Here is a 17,500-nt window from a genome sequence, read left to right as displayed (position 1 = left end):
GCATTAGAAATCGCCATCAAACCTCAGTAGCGGTGGGAGGTTCCTCGGCTGATGGTATGGGTCTGGCAAAGGTATTGTGATTGATACCACTTGCATCAAAACTAATTGTTGGAGGGTTCTAACTTGTATGTCTGTTCAAAAATAATCAGCCAACATTCACAACCCATGATCTGAGATAATCTGTCTATCACAAAGTGGACTGGCAGTCATCTGCGAGGGAGTTCAGTTTTTCTCAGGGGGCTTTAGTGTGCAGGGCGAAGGTTATTTTACCAAGAAATATTCCTTCAACCTTATCAGCAAACGGTTACTGGATGCAACTGTTCCTTGTTCTGTGCCCAAACCCTATGCCACCAAAGGAATGGTGAAGTCCTTGATTGCCATTCAGCCGAGCATTGTATACATTCTTCCATTGGCCTCCAATGTCTACAGTAAGATGAAATTCTGGGGGCTTTGCCCTTGCGGTGTTTGCCAATTGACTGTGCTCGCTTCAATGTGTTCACCACTCCGCAGAGCCAACTTGATCTGAAGGTTTTCAGTGTGACTGCCATAGCAAAACTTTGGGAACACTCCTTCCCCCTTATTCTGTTCAAGTGAATATACCCTAGAGTAGCCACGGAGGGTACGAAGAAATGGAAAATAGACACATAGGGTAAGCCATGACAAAGCTTATGGTCAGTGCCACAGAAATTGTCAACTCCAGTAAACCCTGCAATTCTGCACGGATACTCCAAGTGATGATGAGAATGTGGTTGATCCCGTTGGCACTAGTACAGTATCATTATGCTGATCTCAGCAATACAAGTGGACGTGCTGATACCAGGAACCAGAAATCGTCAATCTCTGGGACCTAGCAAATCAAAAGTCCCAGAGAAGGAGGGACGTTCTCACTGCTAGATCAGCTCCCGAGCAATGCGAACTGACAGACATCTATAACAGCTCTATCACAGCCAGATAACACAATGAAGTCAACAAAGGACAATGCGAATGTCTCACTGTGGTAAATTGCTACAAGATGGAGTTGGGCATAGTATCGCTTACACATCGAGGTTCGCCAAACATGGGTGGACGTGTACAGAAGCCAATAAGGGGACACTAAGCCAAAAGCAATGCTCAGTCTCAATGCCATATGCTCATCAAACTAGTATTACTTCTGCAACGAGGGTTGAAGGTCAGCGCTGGACCAAATAGCTGGTGTGTACCCACACTACTGACGTCCCACTGCCAGGTTCTTACTTACCTGAGAGGGAGATGCTCTACTCTTCAACTCCACAAAACACTTCGTTTCCTCGATAACAGGGGTTTTGGTTTTAATCTGCTTATCACTGCCCACAAGGAATGGGTGCTCCAAGCACCCACAGGATAGCCACCTGAAGTTAAGAGGCCTCACTGGGTGTATGCTGCCACCTCCACAACCCCTCCAACACTGCTCAAAATAAAGTGTGTGGCGGGTCATACTTGGTTGGTTCCTACCAGGGCACAGGTTGAGACTGGTAACTCTTCACTCCCATCCCTGCCTCAACATTTGCCGTTGTCCTGACAGGACCCACAGCCCACCTCACTGCTTGGGCTGGGAGGGACAGAACCCCTCCCTCCAAGCATCTCATATTTGTTTGTGACACTGCCTGGTGAGTTCTGGGGAGAGGAGAGGAGGAGATTATCAAGGCCCACATTCTGGAGCTGTCCATTAACCCCAGGGGAAATGAGGCGGTAGGAGTTGTTATGGAGCCAGGGTGTGTTGGTCATATGCCGGTGGTGGGCCATGACTCTGTACCTGTGGGGCCTCTGCTGCTCCGAGATCACCTGCAATCTAGCCGGGACGGACAAGATTGCCCATGAGGAAGCACAAGATGGGAGAGGCTTGTTAAACTGGGCAAGCGAAGGGCTGAGAGCTGCCTCCCTTTTCAGCTTGATGGCTAGCAGCAGTGGTAGTTGCAAGTGAGAAGGCAGCAGGCAACGTAACACTATCTAGGCTACCGCACCATCACTTCACATTACAATGAGCATGAAGCACACACCCATATATATATATATATATATATATATATGTATATATATGTATATATATATATACACACATATATATGTATATTGTGTGTGTGTGTATGTATATATGTATGTTTGTGTAACACACACACACACTACAAACAAACACACACACCCACAAACACACACACACAATATATATATATATATATTAGATATGATAGAGATATATATATATATAATTAATTATATATATATGTGTATATATTATATATATATATAATATTATATATATACACCACATTAATTATATAATATATCTATTAATATAATTATAATATATATACCCCCCCTATTATCTACACACATATATATATATTATATATATATATATATATAATATATTAATAATATATATATAATTAGATATATTATATATATATATGTATATGTTATGTATATATATGTTTTCGAATGAATTATATATATATATATCAAATTATATATATATTAATAGTTATATTAATATTTATTGTTATATATATATATATATCTATATATATATATATATATATATCTATATATTATATATATATATTATATATTGGGTGTATGGTGTGTATGTGAATGTGCATATATGTATGTATCTCTGTATGTATGTAAGTTTGTGGGAATGTATATATATATATAATAATCCCCATATATATATAGATATATATATATATATATATATATATATATTGTATATTATATGTGTATGTATGTATGTATGTATGTATATGGATTTTTTTTCTTTCTTTTTTTTTCTATAAATAAATAATAAATAGATAGATATATATATATATATATATATATATATATATATAATATATATATAATTATAATACCATATATATATCTATATACTATAGATAATATAATATATATAATATGTATATATATATATATATACTATATATATGACGTGGTGTGTTGTGTGTTGTTGTACGTATGTATATTGCCCTCAGGGTAGGATGCAGTAGATTTTGTCATAGCATTTTATAAAAGTCTAATGATCTTTTAGAAAACCATAAGTTTCCTGAATGTGTTCATCGAAAATAATTTCAAATGAATTGGTGGTTGTTTACACGTTATTATGTTCGTCCTCACATTAAATTTTTCTCTGCTGTGTCATAAATTGGATAGTGAACAGGGTTTTACACAAAAGTAATTGCTGGCGATGAACAAGTAAGTGCAGAAATGCACTCCAAAATATGAAGGTAGTTTGTTACTTTGTTTATTTTGCATAGGTTGTAAATAAATTATGAATGATAATGTAATTAGGATACTAAGAATTCTTGATAAATAAATAATTTTATTGTTAATTCTTATGTTATGTTTTTTTTTTTTTTTTTTTTTTTTTTTTTAATAATATTTCACTACGGCACATTATAACAACTAAAAATCAGGGAAATCACCGTTTGGATCTATTTCATGAAGATACAGTCCTGAGCGTGCGAAACGGCAATACAGCTGTTCAGTACAGCGATATGAAGGTGAGCAGTACCGTGAGAGCAAAAGTAGTAAGCGTTGGGGTTTGCCCTTCCACTGCGAATTTGCCCTCCAGTGCTTACATTCTTCAGCTGCAAGGGAAATACGCCATTGTATAACCGCTTATATGAATTTCATAATAACTGGAAGGCAAACCAGATAGCAATGAACAGAGATGACCGAGATATAGATGCAGAGATAAGATGAAAGAGAAAGGGATTTTCTACATTGTCGTGATACAACGAAGCAGATATACCTTCAAGAAGACATACCGGTGGACTGTACGTTTGTTTTTTTTTTTTTTCCCCATTACCTGTCACGTTACTGTTATGAGGAGCGCCGCTCGTTTGATGAGGCTTCTCGTGCGGCGAGTTTCAGAACACTCTACTTTCTGAGGAAGTACAGCTATATGGATTTTGTCATCATTGAAGAGAAGGGCCTCCAGTGCACCGTAGCTTGATGGGTTGTTCCTTTTGTTACCTTTAAGAAAACATGAATTTAAGGAAGGCAATGTTCTATGGCCAGTTATACTACATAAATGATTTAAGATACCTGTTAAGAAAGTCCCGTCCTAAATCTTAAAGGACAGTTTGTGTTCAATAAGGGAGAAACCATTTTGAGCAAACTCACATTTGTCATTACTCTGAACAGACTCAGCTGGATAAAGCACATTCCCCAGCTTGGGGTCACAGGGTTGGTGGTACTTATTGAGCTGGCACTGAGGAACAGCGTTTGAAGGAAGCATTGCTTGAATTCAGGATGGAACACTAGACCATCTGAACAGGGCATGGAAACTGTGCATCGGCTCAGGCTGAAACATCAAGGGAAAATTTTATTTAGATCGTATTATATGGCATATTTACATAATCAGTTTTTAAAATCGTCGGTACCAATACTTACGCACAATAATAAATGCATGTACAGTCATCTGGAGGAGGCTTCAGACAACAGCGCAGTAACAGATTGTTCATTGCGATTAGGATAGTGTTGGTTGGAGCCTGCCGGATTAGCAAGGTGCAGGATGCGTCCTCACATCAGTGCAACATTTCATCCTGAAGGCCTAAGTCTCGCAGTTCTGATTATCGGATCTGTAATGAAGACCAGTTGGGCATGGCGTAACCATAAGAGCCACGAGTTGGCACAAGAAACACATACTGCGGCATTTGCGTGGATGACGTATAAAGTCCATTTTCTGGACAGATGAGTTTAATTCATTGCGGGTGTTGTCGGGTGCGGTGTGTCGTGTGCAGCTGTGTCGGTGGCGACTGTGGGTCGGGCAAACTGTGTCGGTGCAGATGTTGACGGTGAGGGTGTTGTCGGTGAGGCTGTTGGCGGTGCAACTGGTGTCGGTTGCAGTGTTGTCGGTGCGGGTGTTGTTTGTCGGTGCGACGGTGTCGGTGCAGCTGGTGTCGCGTGCGGGTGTGGTCGGTGCAGCTGTTGTCGGTGCTGCGGTGTTGCCCCCCCCCCCCCCCCCTGTTGCGGATGTTGTCGGTGACAGCGGTTGTCGGGGCGGGTGTTCGTTGTCGGTGCAGCTGATTGTCTGGCGGCTGTTGTCGGGCAACTGTTGTCGGTGCGGAGTGTTGTCGGTGCGGGTGGTTGTTACAGGTGCAGGGTTGTTGTCGGTGCGGGGTGTTGTCCGGGTCGAAGCTGTTGTCGGGTTGCGGGAGTTGTCGTGCAGCTGTTGTCGTGCGGCCTGTTGTCGGGCAAACTGTTGTCGGCTGCAGCTGTTGTCTGGGCGGGTGTTTTTGGCGGTTGCGGGCGGTGTGTCGAGTGCAACTGTTGCGGTGCAGATGGTTTTGTTCGTGCGTGGTTGTCGGTTGCAGCGGTGTCGGTGCGACTGTTGTCGGTTGCAACTGTTTGTCGGTGCAGCTGTTAGCAGGGCGGGTGTTGTCGGTGCAACTGTTGTCGGTGCTTTGCAACTGTTGTCGGTGCAGCTGTTATCGGTTTGCGGGTCGTGTCGCTGCTGCGGATGTTTGGTCGGTGCAGCTGTTGTCGGTGCGGGTGTTGTCGGTGAGGCAGCTGGTTGTTGGTGCGGGTGTTGTCGGTGCAGAGGTTGTCGGTGGCGGGTGTTGTCGGTGGGGTGTTGTCCGGTTCGGGTGTTTTGTTGTCAGGTGAGGCAGTGTTGTAGGCTTGCAGCTGGTTGTCGGGGATGGGTGTTGTCCCCCGGTGCGTGGGCGTTAGTGTCGGTCGGCTGTTGTCGGGAAAGGTTCGTTGGTGTCGGTGGGTGTTGTCGGTGCAAGTGTTGTCGTGCGTGTTTGTCGGTGCGGCTGTTGTCGGTGCGACTGTTGTCGGCTTTGCATTTTTTGCCAGAAGTGCAAGCGGTTGTCGGATGCAGAGCGTGTCGGGCTTGCAGATGTTGTTTCTGGTGCGACTGTTGTCGGTGCAGCTGTGTCGGTTGCGGTGCGGTGTTTTCGGTGCTGGTGTTGTCGGTGCGGCTGTTGTCGGTGCAGCGGTTGTCGGTGCGGCTGTGTCGGTTGCAGTGTTGTCGGTGCAGCGGTTGGTCGGTGCGGTCGGCTGGTGTTCGGTGCGGTCTGTTGTCGGTGCGCGGTTGTCGGTGCAGCTGTTTTCGTCGAGTGCCAGCTGTTGCGGTGCAGCTGTTGTCGGTGCGGGTGTTGTCGGTGCAGCGGTTGTCGGTGCAGCTGTTGTCGGTGCGGGTGTGGTCGGTGCGGGTGTTGTCGGTGCTTGCAGCGGTTGTTCGTGCGGCTGTTGTCTGTGCGCTGTTGCGGTGCAGCTGTTGTCGGTGCGGCTGTGGGCGGTGCGGCTGTTGTCGAGGTGCGGACTGTTTTTGTCGGTGCAGCTGTGTCGTGCGGCTGTTTGTCGTGCAAGCTGTTGTCGGTGCGGCTGTTGTCGGTGCGGCTGTTGTCGGTGCGGCTGTTGTCGGGCAGCGGTTGGTCGTGCAGCTGTTTGTCGGTCAGCGGTTGTCGGTGCGGTGTGTCGTGCAGGCTGTTGTCGGTGCGCTGTTGTCGGTTGCAGCGGTTGTCGCGTGCAGCTGTTGTCGGTTGTGCAGCTGTGTACGGTGCGGCTGTTGTCCGGTGCGGCTGTTGTCGGTGCAGTGTGTCGGTGCGGGTGTTGTCGGTTCGGCTGTTGTCGGTGCGGCGTTTTGTCGGTGAGACTGTTTGTCGGTGCAGCTGTTGTCGAGTGCAGCTGTTGTCGGTGCGAGTGTTGTCTGGTGCGACTGTTGACGGTGGCAGGCTGTGCGGCTGCGGGATGTGTCGGTTCATTTGTTGTCGGTGTGCGGCTCTGTTGTCCGGGCGGCTGTTGTCGGTGCAGCGGTTGTCGGTGCGACTGTTGTCGGTGCAGCTGTTGTCGGTGCAGCTGTTGTCGGTGCGAGTGTTGTCGGTGCGACTGTTGTCGGTGCAGCGGTTGTCGGTGCGGCTGTTGTCGGTTTGCAGCGTTGTCCGGTGCGGCTGTTTGTCGGTGCGCTGTGTCGGTGCAGCAGGTTGTCGGTGCGGCCTGTTGTCTCTGGGGAAGTCTGTGTCGGTGCAGCTGTGTCGGTGACGGGCTCTGTTGTCGGTGCGGCTGTTGTCGGGAGCTGTTGTCGGTGCGGCTGTGCGGGTGCGGAGTTGTCGGGCAAGCTGTTTTCGCGTGCGGGTGTTGTCGTGTGCGGGTTGTTGTCGGTGCGGCTGGTGTACGTGCAGCGGTTTGCGTTGCAGCTGTTGTCGTGCAGCTGTTGTCGGTGCGACTGTTGTCGGTGCTACTTGCCAGTCTGTTGTCGGTGCAGCTGTTGTCGGTGCGACCGTTGTCGGTGCAGCTGTTGTCCGGTGCAAGCTGTTGTCGGTGCGGACTGTTGTCGGTGCAGCTGTGTCGGTGTACTGTTGCGGTGCGACTGTTGTCGTGCAGCTGTTGTCGGTGCAAGATGTTGTCGGTGCAAGTGGTCGGTGCCAGCTTTTCGTCGGTGCGACTGTGTGTGTGCGACTGTTGTCCGGTTGCGGCTGGTTGTCGGGTGCAGCTGTTGTCGGTGGTAATTTTGTGGTGGTACTGTTGTTGGTCTTAGGTACTGTTGTTGGTGGTACTTTGTCGGTGGATACTGTGTGGTGGTCACTGTTGTTGGTGGTTGGGTACTGATGTGGTGGTTAATGTTGTTGGTGTACTGTTGTTGTGGCTATGTGTTTGTGGTACTGTGTTGGTGGTACTGTTGGGGTGGTACTGTTGTTTGGTGGTACTTTTGTCGGTGGTACTGTTTGTTGGTGGTACTGTTGTTGGTGGTACGGTTGTTGCTGGTACTGTGTGGTGGTACTGTTGTTGGTGGTACTGTGTTGGTGTGTTACTTTTGTCGGTGGTACTGTTGTTGGTGGTAATGTGTTGGGGTGCTGTTGTTGGTGGTACTTTTTTTGTCGGTTGGACTGTTGTTGGTGTACTGGTGTTGGTGGTACTGTGTTGGTGGTACTGTTGTTTGTGGTACTGTTGTTGGTGGTACTTTTGTCGGTGGTAATGTTGTTGGTGGTACTGTTAGTGGTGTCTTTGTCGGTTGGTCTGTCCTTGGTGGTAATTTGTCTGGGGTATGTTGTCATGGGGTACTGCTTGTTGGTGGGTACTGTTGTTGGTGTTTTTTTTTCTTTTCTTTTCTGTTGCTATTTTCTATTTTTCCTCTTTAATTTTTCCCTGCCCCCCCCCCCACACCCACCGCTCCCCCCCTTTTTTTACTTCTTTTTTTCTTTTATTTTACATTTAACATTAATTTATTCTATTATTTTTACATTTGTTGGTGGTACTGGGTTGTTGGTACTGTGTGGGGTACTGTTGTTGGTGGGTACTTGTTGTTGGCTGGTATGTTGTTGGTGGTAACTTTTGTCGGTGGTAGCTGTTGTTGGTGGTACTTTTTGTCGGGGTTACTGTGTTGGTGGAATTGTCGGTGGTCCTGTTGTGGTGGTACTGTTGTTGGTGGTACTGTTGTTGGTGGTACTGTTGTTGGTGGTAACTTTTGCGTGGGTAATGGTGTGGTGTAATTTTGTCGGTGGTACTGTTGTTGGTGGTACTGTTGTTGGGGTACTTTTGATCGGTGGTAATGTGTGGTGGTACTGTTTGTTGGTCGGTACTTTTGTCGGTGGTATGTGTGGTGGTACTGTTGCGTGGGTGGTACATGTTGTTGGTGGTACTGTTGTTGGTGGTTACTGTGTTGGTGGTAATTTTGTCGGTGGTACTGTTGTTGGTGGTACTGTTGGTGGTACTGTTGTTGGTGGTAATGTTGTTGGTGGTACTGTTGTTGGTGGTAATGTTGTCGGTGGTTACTTGTTGCGGTGTACTGTGTTGGTGGTTACTGTGTTGGTGGTTAAGTGTTGGTGGTACTGTTGTTCGGTGGTACTGTTGTTGGGTGGCTACTGTTGTTGGTGGTACTGGTGTGGTGGTACTGTGTTGTGGTTATGTTGTTGGTGGCTACTGTTGTTGGTGGTAAATATGTTGGTGGTACTGGTCGCGTGGTACTGTTGTTGGTGGTAATGTTGGTGGTTACTGTTGTTGGTGGTAATGTTGTCGGTGGTACTGTTGTTGCTGGTACTGTTGTGGTGGTTACTGTGTTGGTGGGTACTGTTTGTTGGTGGTACTGTTGTGGGTGGTACTGTTGTTGGTGTAATGATGTCGGTGGTTACTGTTGTTGTTTTGGTGGTAAGTTAGTCGGTGGTTACTGTTGTGGTGGTACTGTTGTTGGTGGTACTGTTGTGGTGTAATGTTGTTGGTGGTACTGTTTGTTGGTCGGTTACTGTTGTTGGGGTACTGTGTTGGTGGTAACTGTTCGCGGTGGTAATTTTGTCGGTGGTACTGTTTTCGTTGGTACTGTTGACAAAAAAATGAGAATTTTATAGATATGCGTACTCAATTATGTATATATTCATATATATATGTATATATATATATATATATATATATATATATATATATATATATATATATATATATATGTGTGTGTCTGTGTGGGAGGTGTGTGTGTGTGTGTATGTATGTACCATATGTAGTGTTGTGTGTTATGGGTTGTATATGAGTATAAACTTTTATACCATAATACTAAATCAGCAAGTTTTGTACCGTTGTCCCTGCCGCCGCCGCGCGCGAAGAAGTAGCGCAACAAGCAGTCTCATCGCTCGCTTTAAACATGTTTGCTCTCCGGAAGGACTCGCTCTCCCCAGGAGTATTAGGTTCGCCTGAGACCTTGCGACTCCTCGGTGATGCCAGGTGGTACACCGCCGAAGGGCGAGCTCTGAGTTTAATACGGGAGGGGATTCTCGTGGCCCGCATGGGATTAGGGCTCCACTGCATTAGGCCTGTATTTCTTTCAACTCAAGCAGTAGTTACAATATGTAGTTTGTAGAATGCAATATTACACCTCTATTCTATCATACACTAAAGAAGTGATATTTATAATGAAATTAAATAGTAAGATAAATAATGAAGAAATATAATTAACTAAAATTTTAAGGATGGCACCTTCTCTTCTCGATAAGGTCAGCGGTTGACTGAAAAGATTATTAGGGGTTATAATTGTGTTACAACCCGTCTGTGATTAATTTTTTTTATATATTAGTTTCTTTATATTTTTTATATATGGCACTAAGGTGATAACCAGTAAGAAAAAGGAAAATTAAAAACACCAAGAGAATTTCGGTTAGATGTATATCAGTTAGATCTGTATCAGTCTGTAAATATAAATGTATATATAAATACATATAAGTATATATACATATATATATATATATATTTATAATATATGTTATATATATATATATATAATATATAATATAATATAATATATAGATATATATATATATATATAATTGTATATATTATATATATGTATGTGTAAACGGTAGGTCATGTGAGCCGCCGTGGCACAAGCATGATACTTAAATATTATAATAGATGTATCTTAAATATGAAATCTATATATATAAAATATATATATATTATATATATATTATATATATATATATATATATATATATTATAATATATATATATATATATATCTATATATATATATATATATATAGATACATATATATATATATTATATATATATATATATCTATATATATATTATATATATATATATCTAATCTATATATATATGTATATATATAATTAGATAGAGAGAGAGAGAGAGAGAGAGAGAGAGAGAGAGAGAGATGAGAGAGAGAGAGTGAAGAGAGAGAAAATAAGAATATATTATTATGTAATATACTGTCATACATAAATACACCCCACCAGACACACACACACATTATATATGTATATATATATACTATATATATATAATATATATATAGATATATATAGATATATAATATATATATTTATATATCTATATATATATATATATATATATATATATAATATATATATATATTATATAGTATATATATATATGTGTGGGTGATGTGGTTGTGTGTGTGTGTAGTGTGTGTGTAGTGTGTGTGTGTCTTGTGTGTGTGTGTATGTGTGTGTGTGCATGCGTGTGTGTGTGTGTGTGTGTGTGTGTGTGTATGTGTGTGTGTGCGTGCGTGTGTGCGTGCGTGTGTGTGTGTGTTATGCCATACTTGTACTTTTGACTTATGCCATGTTTTAACGCTTTTGTTACTTCTGTCTTGTTTTTACGCCACACCTGCATATAACGACTAAACACGTCAACACAAATAAATAGATGTCCAACTCGCTAGATCTCTCATATCAGCTAAATCGCATGTTAAGGTCTTGCAGGTTCTCGTGGCAATATTTTGGCGACACGGGAATTTTTGGCGTGTGTCCTTTTTAACCAGCGCCACAGTGCAATTTTGTCCTTGGATGTTTGTGTAAACCGAGGTGTGTAGTTTTTCCATGAAAACACTGCGAAAGTCATTGATTCAGTTTATGCTTTTCTGCCATTATAATACTTTTTGTACCTGATGAGGTTTTGCCATTTTCGAGAAGAGTACGTTTCTGTCTATACCTGAATTCTGAATCTGTCAGTGTCCAAATAACATAATTTAACCTCTGAACCGTAGGACTTCAGCACTCCTATATTTAGCCATCTCTACAATTCCCAAAGATGGGAGTAATTATTACATTATCTGACGCATTACGCTAACAAACCCTAATTAAATTGGAGAAGTAAACCTTTTAAAATATGGACTTCTTACTTTGCGCAGAAAAGACTGACTTTTCACTGTCATATTTGCCCTATCAGCCCTTTATAGCGGATTAAATTAATCCTCATGAAGCTATCAGATGTTGCATTTCTTCCCATTTTGCATGAATTCCCTGGTATTTCCATTGGATTAGGGTATCCAGTTCTTCAGGCTGAAAACTACCTCTTCATAAGGTGTTTGGCAGCACTTGCGGTTAGGCCATTCCCACCACCTTTGGGTGTTCCTTTACAGGGACTTGGATACTGGAACGGGTTGTTTACCTGTCGGATGGTACTAGTTTCACAGGTTTCCTTGACAGGATGAAGATTTCTTTGCTCTGGGCCAAAAGACAGACATCAGCCTTTGGTTCAGGAGCATTCGTCTAGCAGCAGAGGCCCTGTGGATGTGTGGTGGCAGTTGGGGCTGTCACCGTTGAAGCCTCTGGAGCCCTGCCTGATGGCTCCAAAGACTCCACTCTGGGGGAGTTTTTTGAACAGGCTCACGATTCCTCTGCCCAGGCAAAGGACGTACCTGAGCTTTTGCTTCAGGGGTATTCTACCTAGCAACGGAGACCCCTGAGAATGTGGTGGCAGCTGGAGCTATCAACACTGAGGCCTCTGGAACCTTGACTGATGACTCCAAAGATCTAATTTGGGGAGGGGGAGGTCTCCTCAATAGGACCCCTCATTCCTATCCGTTCGGTGGGAACAACTACCAGAGCAGTTTCAGCATTTGAGGAATAAGTTTTCAAGTTTTTTTTATAAAGTTTGTTTGGATCCATTTGATACAATAGATATTCTTGGCTTCTGTGACATACTGTCTGCTGATTTGCTGCACGTGTGGTCAGCTGCTGCTGATCGCGGAACCGAGTCCTTGCCTGCGTGGGTCGCCCCAGCCACAGCAGTAACCTCAGGGCGACAATTGCAAATTCGCGCCTGGGCTGGGCGCGAAACCGCCGAACCCCTTCGGCATGAGAGGGCACCGACACGTTACCACTGTACTAGCCCGGAGGCTAGTGGTAGAGTGTGTGGTGTAATTACTATTGGACTTACCTGGCTGTGCAACCAGTTTGCACAACCAGGTAAGCCAATAGTAATTGGGCACGTTGCTTTGCCTCTGGAAAATTTATTTTCTCATTGCTCCTTATTACCAATAATTCTTTCAAATTTGTCCACTTTTACCATTGCTATGGAGAAGGCTTCATGAGCTTCTTTGCAGTGGTAACAGCAATTGGACCTGGACAGTTGTCATTCTCCATTCATGACCTGTTGTACCACATTTTATACACACGTTTGGTTGTCCATTTTCCTTAAAACCGGTCAAGAGTGGATCCATGGCCATAACAATCTGGCCGTTGAAGCAAAACATAGGAGTTGTGCACATATGGCTTTGAGGTGGTACCATGCCAACTTATTCTGGAAAAAACTAATGCTTTAGAATTTAGAAGGAGAGCTGGTGTCGACTGTTCCAGTCCATCAACTTTCTTCTTATAGTGTTTTACTGTCACTACATTAATATTCTTATGTTCCTCTACCAGCTTCTCCTCAGAATACCTCATCAGGTTTCGGGAAAAGACAATTCCCTTACACTGATTGAGTGTTTTGTGAGGAGAACATGAGACTTGAGCCCCAGGAATGTCGCATATCGCACACAGACAGTCACTCTCGTCTGGTGATGAAACCTCAACTATCAGGCCACCATCTTGCTGTGGGATGATGCAAGGATCACATTGACACACTTCAACTATCTTCCAATATACTTCAAAATATTGAGATCCATGATTGATACACCATCAATGGTCTTCATACTAGGTACTTACTATATGAGATACTTTCATATTTACCAATTAAAATTTTCTTAATGGATTGAGGAGGACTTCTTACCTGGTTTGGGAGTCCGGGAATGGTTCCAGAGTGACAACGTGTGATGTTCCAGAAGGAGTGGCCAAGGGATTGCATAGGTTATCAGGGAGAGAACTAGTTCTTTGTAAATTTGTAGAAATACGAATTAGAAATCTTAATTTCCTCCCCCCCCCCCCCCCACTCACCATGGAGTCCAACGAAGGGAAGCTATAGTTGGGGCTCAAAATCTCACAACAGCTACAAGAGTAGTGAGTATATATATGCAGCACACTAAAAATCGGTGGTCTGATTGGCAGTTGCTGGGACTTATGGGCTACTGGACTGACAGTGCCTTCTGACCTAGCATATTTGGACCACGCGATTGACTTGACTGGGCCTTGATCAAGCCACCAAAGAGGTGTGTTGCTAGCTGCAGGGCACTCGTGCAGCATCGCTCAATCTCTAGGACTCCTGTCTTCTAGTAATACAGGATGCCACGCATGGCAAACACACATGGGAGAGTTCTCCCTGGCCCAAGATGAAATGAACCAGGGGTAGGTGCACCATCCCCTCTCATAGGCCTTAGTGCACCAGGAAAGCCATTTTTTTTCTCATCCACAATGGTGACCCCTCCCACACCCAACCCACATGGCAAGGCTGGCTCCTGTTTAGGGGGATTCTGGCTTTGATGTTGAGGATATAAATGGCCAGGTACTCATGCTAGGAGAATTGGTATACATCATGAACCTTTGACACTTCTAATCCCAGCTTCATTAACAGCTGAAGCAGTTTCAAACATATGAAATAGTTGTGCTGTGGAAGGTGAGATGCGACAAGTTTTTTACTTTTATGACTCTTATTCTGGAAGGCAGATAGGGCTCTATTATATGGTGAAAGATCCTTCTTGTCTATTATCATATGTAGAATGATCAGAGGCAGTTTGTTTTAATTCTCGCTACTTCACCCACAACTTTTTCCACGTCTATAACAACTCAATAACCGACATCCCCATTCTGATCATGGTTTTGCAGGTCTTTCTGATTAAAGCAGGTCTTCTTGCTATCACTCAGTTTTCTTATGTTGCCAAAAGGTAATTTTTCTAACATAAAACTTGCATATAGAGAGTTAAATCCAGGTATACGAGGGGGCTTCAAAAAGTTTGTGGAAAAAGTCCATAACTAAAAATCATATGGAAGGATTTTGATTTCAGTGCTCCTGAACATATATGTACCAACATGTTATAACATGTTCAGACATGAACCCTTAAATGCAGGTAATACTGCAACGTCGCCAGTTGGAATTCAGGCACCATTCAAGTAACATGGAATCTGCCAAAACCGAGGCCAGGACAAACATTAAATCACGGTGGCACTCAGTTGGGAGCCATAGGTCTAGATCATGGACGCTCTGGGACAAGTTTAGGTGACAATGCTGAAAGAAAAGACAACCTACAAAAGGATAAGTCTGTTCAGAAGTGGAAAGAAACGAAAGAGCAGATGAATTGTTTGCTACTCAAGGAGTCAAACCAGCAAATTCCCTCTGCATCCCAGAAGGACAGATGGCCATGAACCTTTCTCTTAAAGCTAGATTTTCTGTTGACTGGCCCATTTCCACCCTGGGCAGCCACTGCTATGATTGAATTTTGTCCTTGGGATCTTGCTGTTAGAGCCATGTTTCATTTTCACAATTCTCTTCAGAAAAGCTTTAGAATCCTCATCCCACTTGTTCAAAAGTCCATGAAAGAATACACCTGTCTTGCTGCTGATCAGCCTTAGGACACATCGAGTGGGGGAAAGCGTTCCTAGCTCCAGTTTCCACCAGCATTGTTGATGTGCAGAATCCACCAGAGATGTTGAGTGTGTCTGCAACTGATTCAGTAGTTATTCATCTATCATTTTCAATCATGTCGCGAACAGAATCACTGTATTCCTTGCAAACTGATGTTAATGGCCTGAAATTTCCCATTGTCTGACATCTTGTTTCATCCCACTCCCTCTTGGGATGTCTGTATTCTCTTTTGCTTATTGTCTGACCTGTGAGCAACCTGTAAAAATCATCTAGAGATGGAAGGGATGTTGCGTGAGCCTGCCATCCCATCGACATATTCATAAGGGAAGACTGCATAAACCTGTTAGCAACAATTAGGGATTTAGGTGCGGATTGTAGGATAGGGTGTTTGATATAAGACCAGTGATTGCCAATATCATATGAGTTTAGCAAGAAAGGATAGGCTTGCATCATCAAGCACAGCTATATCAGTAAATCTTAATTTTTTTATGTTGACAGAATAAAATTACAATGCCTGTTTCACATGGATTTGATATTACAATCCTGCTTCATTTCCTTTAGAACGAGTCGTAAATCATAGCTATGATTATTATTAAATAACAATAGGAGGCTGCTTTGTGTTTAGTCAGTGACCTGGCATGCACACTCAAAGACTCCATATGAGCCTCAAAATTATAAAAACATAAATGCGAAGGGATATACGATTTTGCCCAATTCTTAAATGTCATTTGACTTCCAGGAGGAGAGTATTTGATTGTCTGAGGAATTGAACACCCGCCTATCAGATTTTCTGTGATCTTCTGCGTTGGAAATGCTGTGAGGCAAATGCGACGAAAATTATTACATGCACTTATCCCTCTCTGTGAGAATGTGTTAACAAATTGATTAAAAATGTTATGAGTGCCCAATGCTCATTATTTAATTCAAAGTGTCTTGCACATTTTGCACGATTGTTAACATATGTGATCCTTTTTCAGTTTACCCTGCCCAGTCTACATGTTTTGTCCAATGCCAGATACTGGATAACATAATTTACATTAGATTTCGGGTTGAAGATGTGCCTTTCACCATGCACGTTGCTTGGACAACTTCCCCTATAGCTTGTGGCAAGAGAAGGCGTGCCACGCTTATTCTATTATCAAGAAAGTTTTTGAGATCAAACCGACTTCTTTCTTTGGTGGTCAGTTCATCAATTGTTGCCGCCGCCTTCCCGCCCCACCGAATGATAGTGTAGCAGCAACCTGGAGTTCAGTGTAGTTTCCCAGGTTGGGTCACATCAGGTCCACAGTCATGTCCGCGCTCATTGGACAGCCGGCTCCCCTCGTTCCCTGCGCGCTTAGAGAGCGCTAGTGTACTGAAGCCGCAGAGCCCGAAACGAGATCAGCATTTCCCCGATCCTCTAGTAAAGCAGATAACAGCAGCAGCACCACAAGGATTGCCCAGTCTTTAGCCAACTGAGAAGCCTACCGGCTCCCCCGTTGATCTCCGACCTCACCATCAACACCCAGCCATACCTGTGGGCACTCACACCCACAACAAACACTCCCCAAAGAGATAAGACACCAGTAACCTCAAATAGTAGATGACTTACTATCATTTACTATAATAGTAATCTCACTATCGCCATCACTACCAAGAATATGGCTACTAAGTCATATCCCTTTTGCACATACCGAAACTTCGTCGGTGTCAAACTCTGGTTTGCTTAGGAGTAATTTAAATCCCGTGTGCGTGTTTAGGGTTTGTGGGGATCCATCAAACTTGTGTCTGGACTGCACTAATATATCTGAAATTACTAAGATATTGCATTAGATAAGCACAGGGGGTCGCCTGAGCAGCTTCGGAATGACGAAATGCAGGGTCGCACCAATGTTCATCTAGACGCGCTATGTGCGGGCTTATGTTTTCATTAACTGTGGCATCTTCATTATCGACACATGGTGTCACTGTCGGTTTTACTTTTTTTTGGCCGACTAGCCTTTTGCAAGCCCAGGTCGCTGGCGGAGGGATAGGGGAGACTGGGGGCGGAAAGACCCGGTTGGGGGGACGGGGCAGCGATGGATTCCCTTGGAAAATTGTCCTGCACCGTCTGGAATGAAGTCAAGATGGAGATATTAGCATTATAACATATTTCTTTCTGTATCATTAATATTAATATTAATACTTTGTGTTAACACGATGAAATTCAGCAGTTTCCCTGTCAGTTTTATCATACAGCGATATATTTTCCATATCAGCAGTTACAATTAGCACAGCATATTTCAT

General features: G+C 43.5%; 1 protein-coding gene across 1 annotated transcript; it reads right to left on the bottom strand.

Moving 5' to 3' along the window:
• Positions 1-4,573: 4,573 nt before the first annotated feature.
• On the bottom strand, positions 4,574-9,762 carry LOC119595599 (mucin-5AC-like). Its single transcript, XM_037944708.1, has 8 exons — positions 9,532-9,762; positions 9,210-9,282; positions 8,800-8,919; positions 8,211-8,400; positions 7,677-7,899; positions 5,821-7,574; positions 5,414-5,704; positions 4,574-5,366 (listed from the first exon to the last, which is right to left on the bottom strand). The coding sequence occupies exons 1-8, from the start codon at positions 9,760-9,762 to the stop codon at positions 4,574-4,576; spliced, it is 3,675 nt and encodes a 1,224-aa protein (XP_037800636.1).
• Positions 9,763-17,500: the final 7,738 nt, after the last annotated feature.

Source organism: Penaeus monodon, chromosome 36 (genome assembly GCF_015228065.2).
Source record: "Penaeus monodon isolate SGIC_2016 chromosome 36, NSTDA_Pmon_1, whole genome shotgun sequence".
Taxonomy (NCBI): Eukaryota; Metazoa; Arthropoda; class Malacostraca; order Decapoda; family Penaeidae; genus Penaeus; species Penaeus monodon.
The sequence above is the reverse complement of the archived record's forward strand: the minus strand, read 5'-3'. Positions and strand labels throughout refer to the sequence as shown.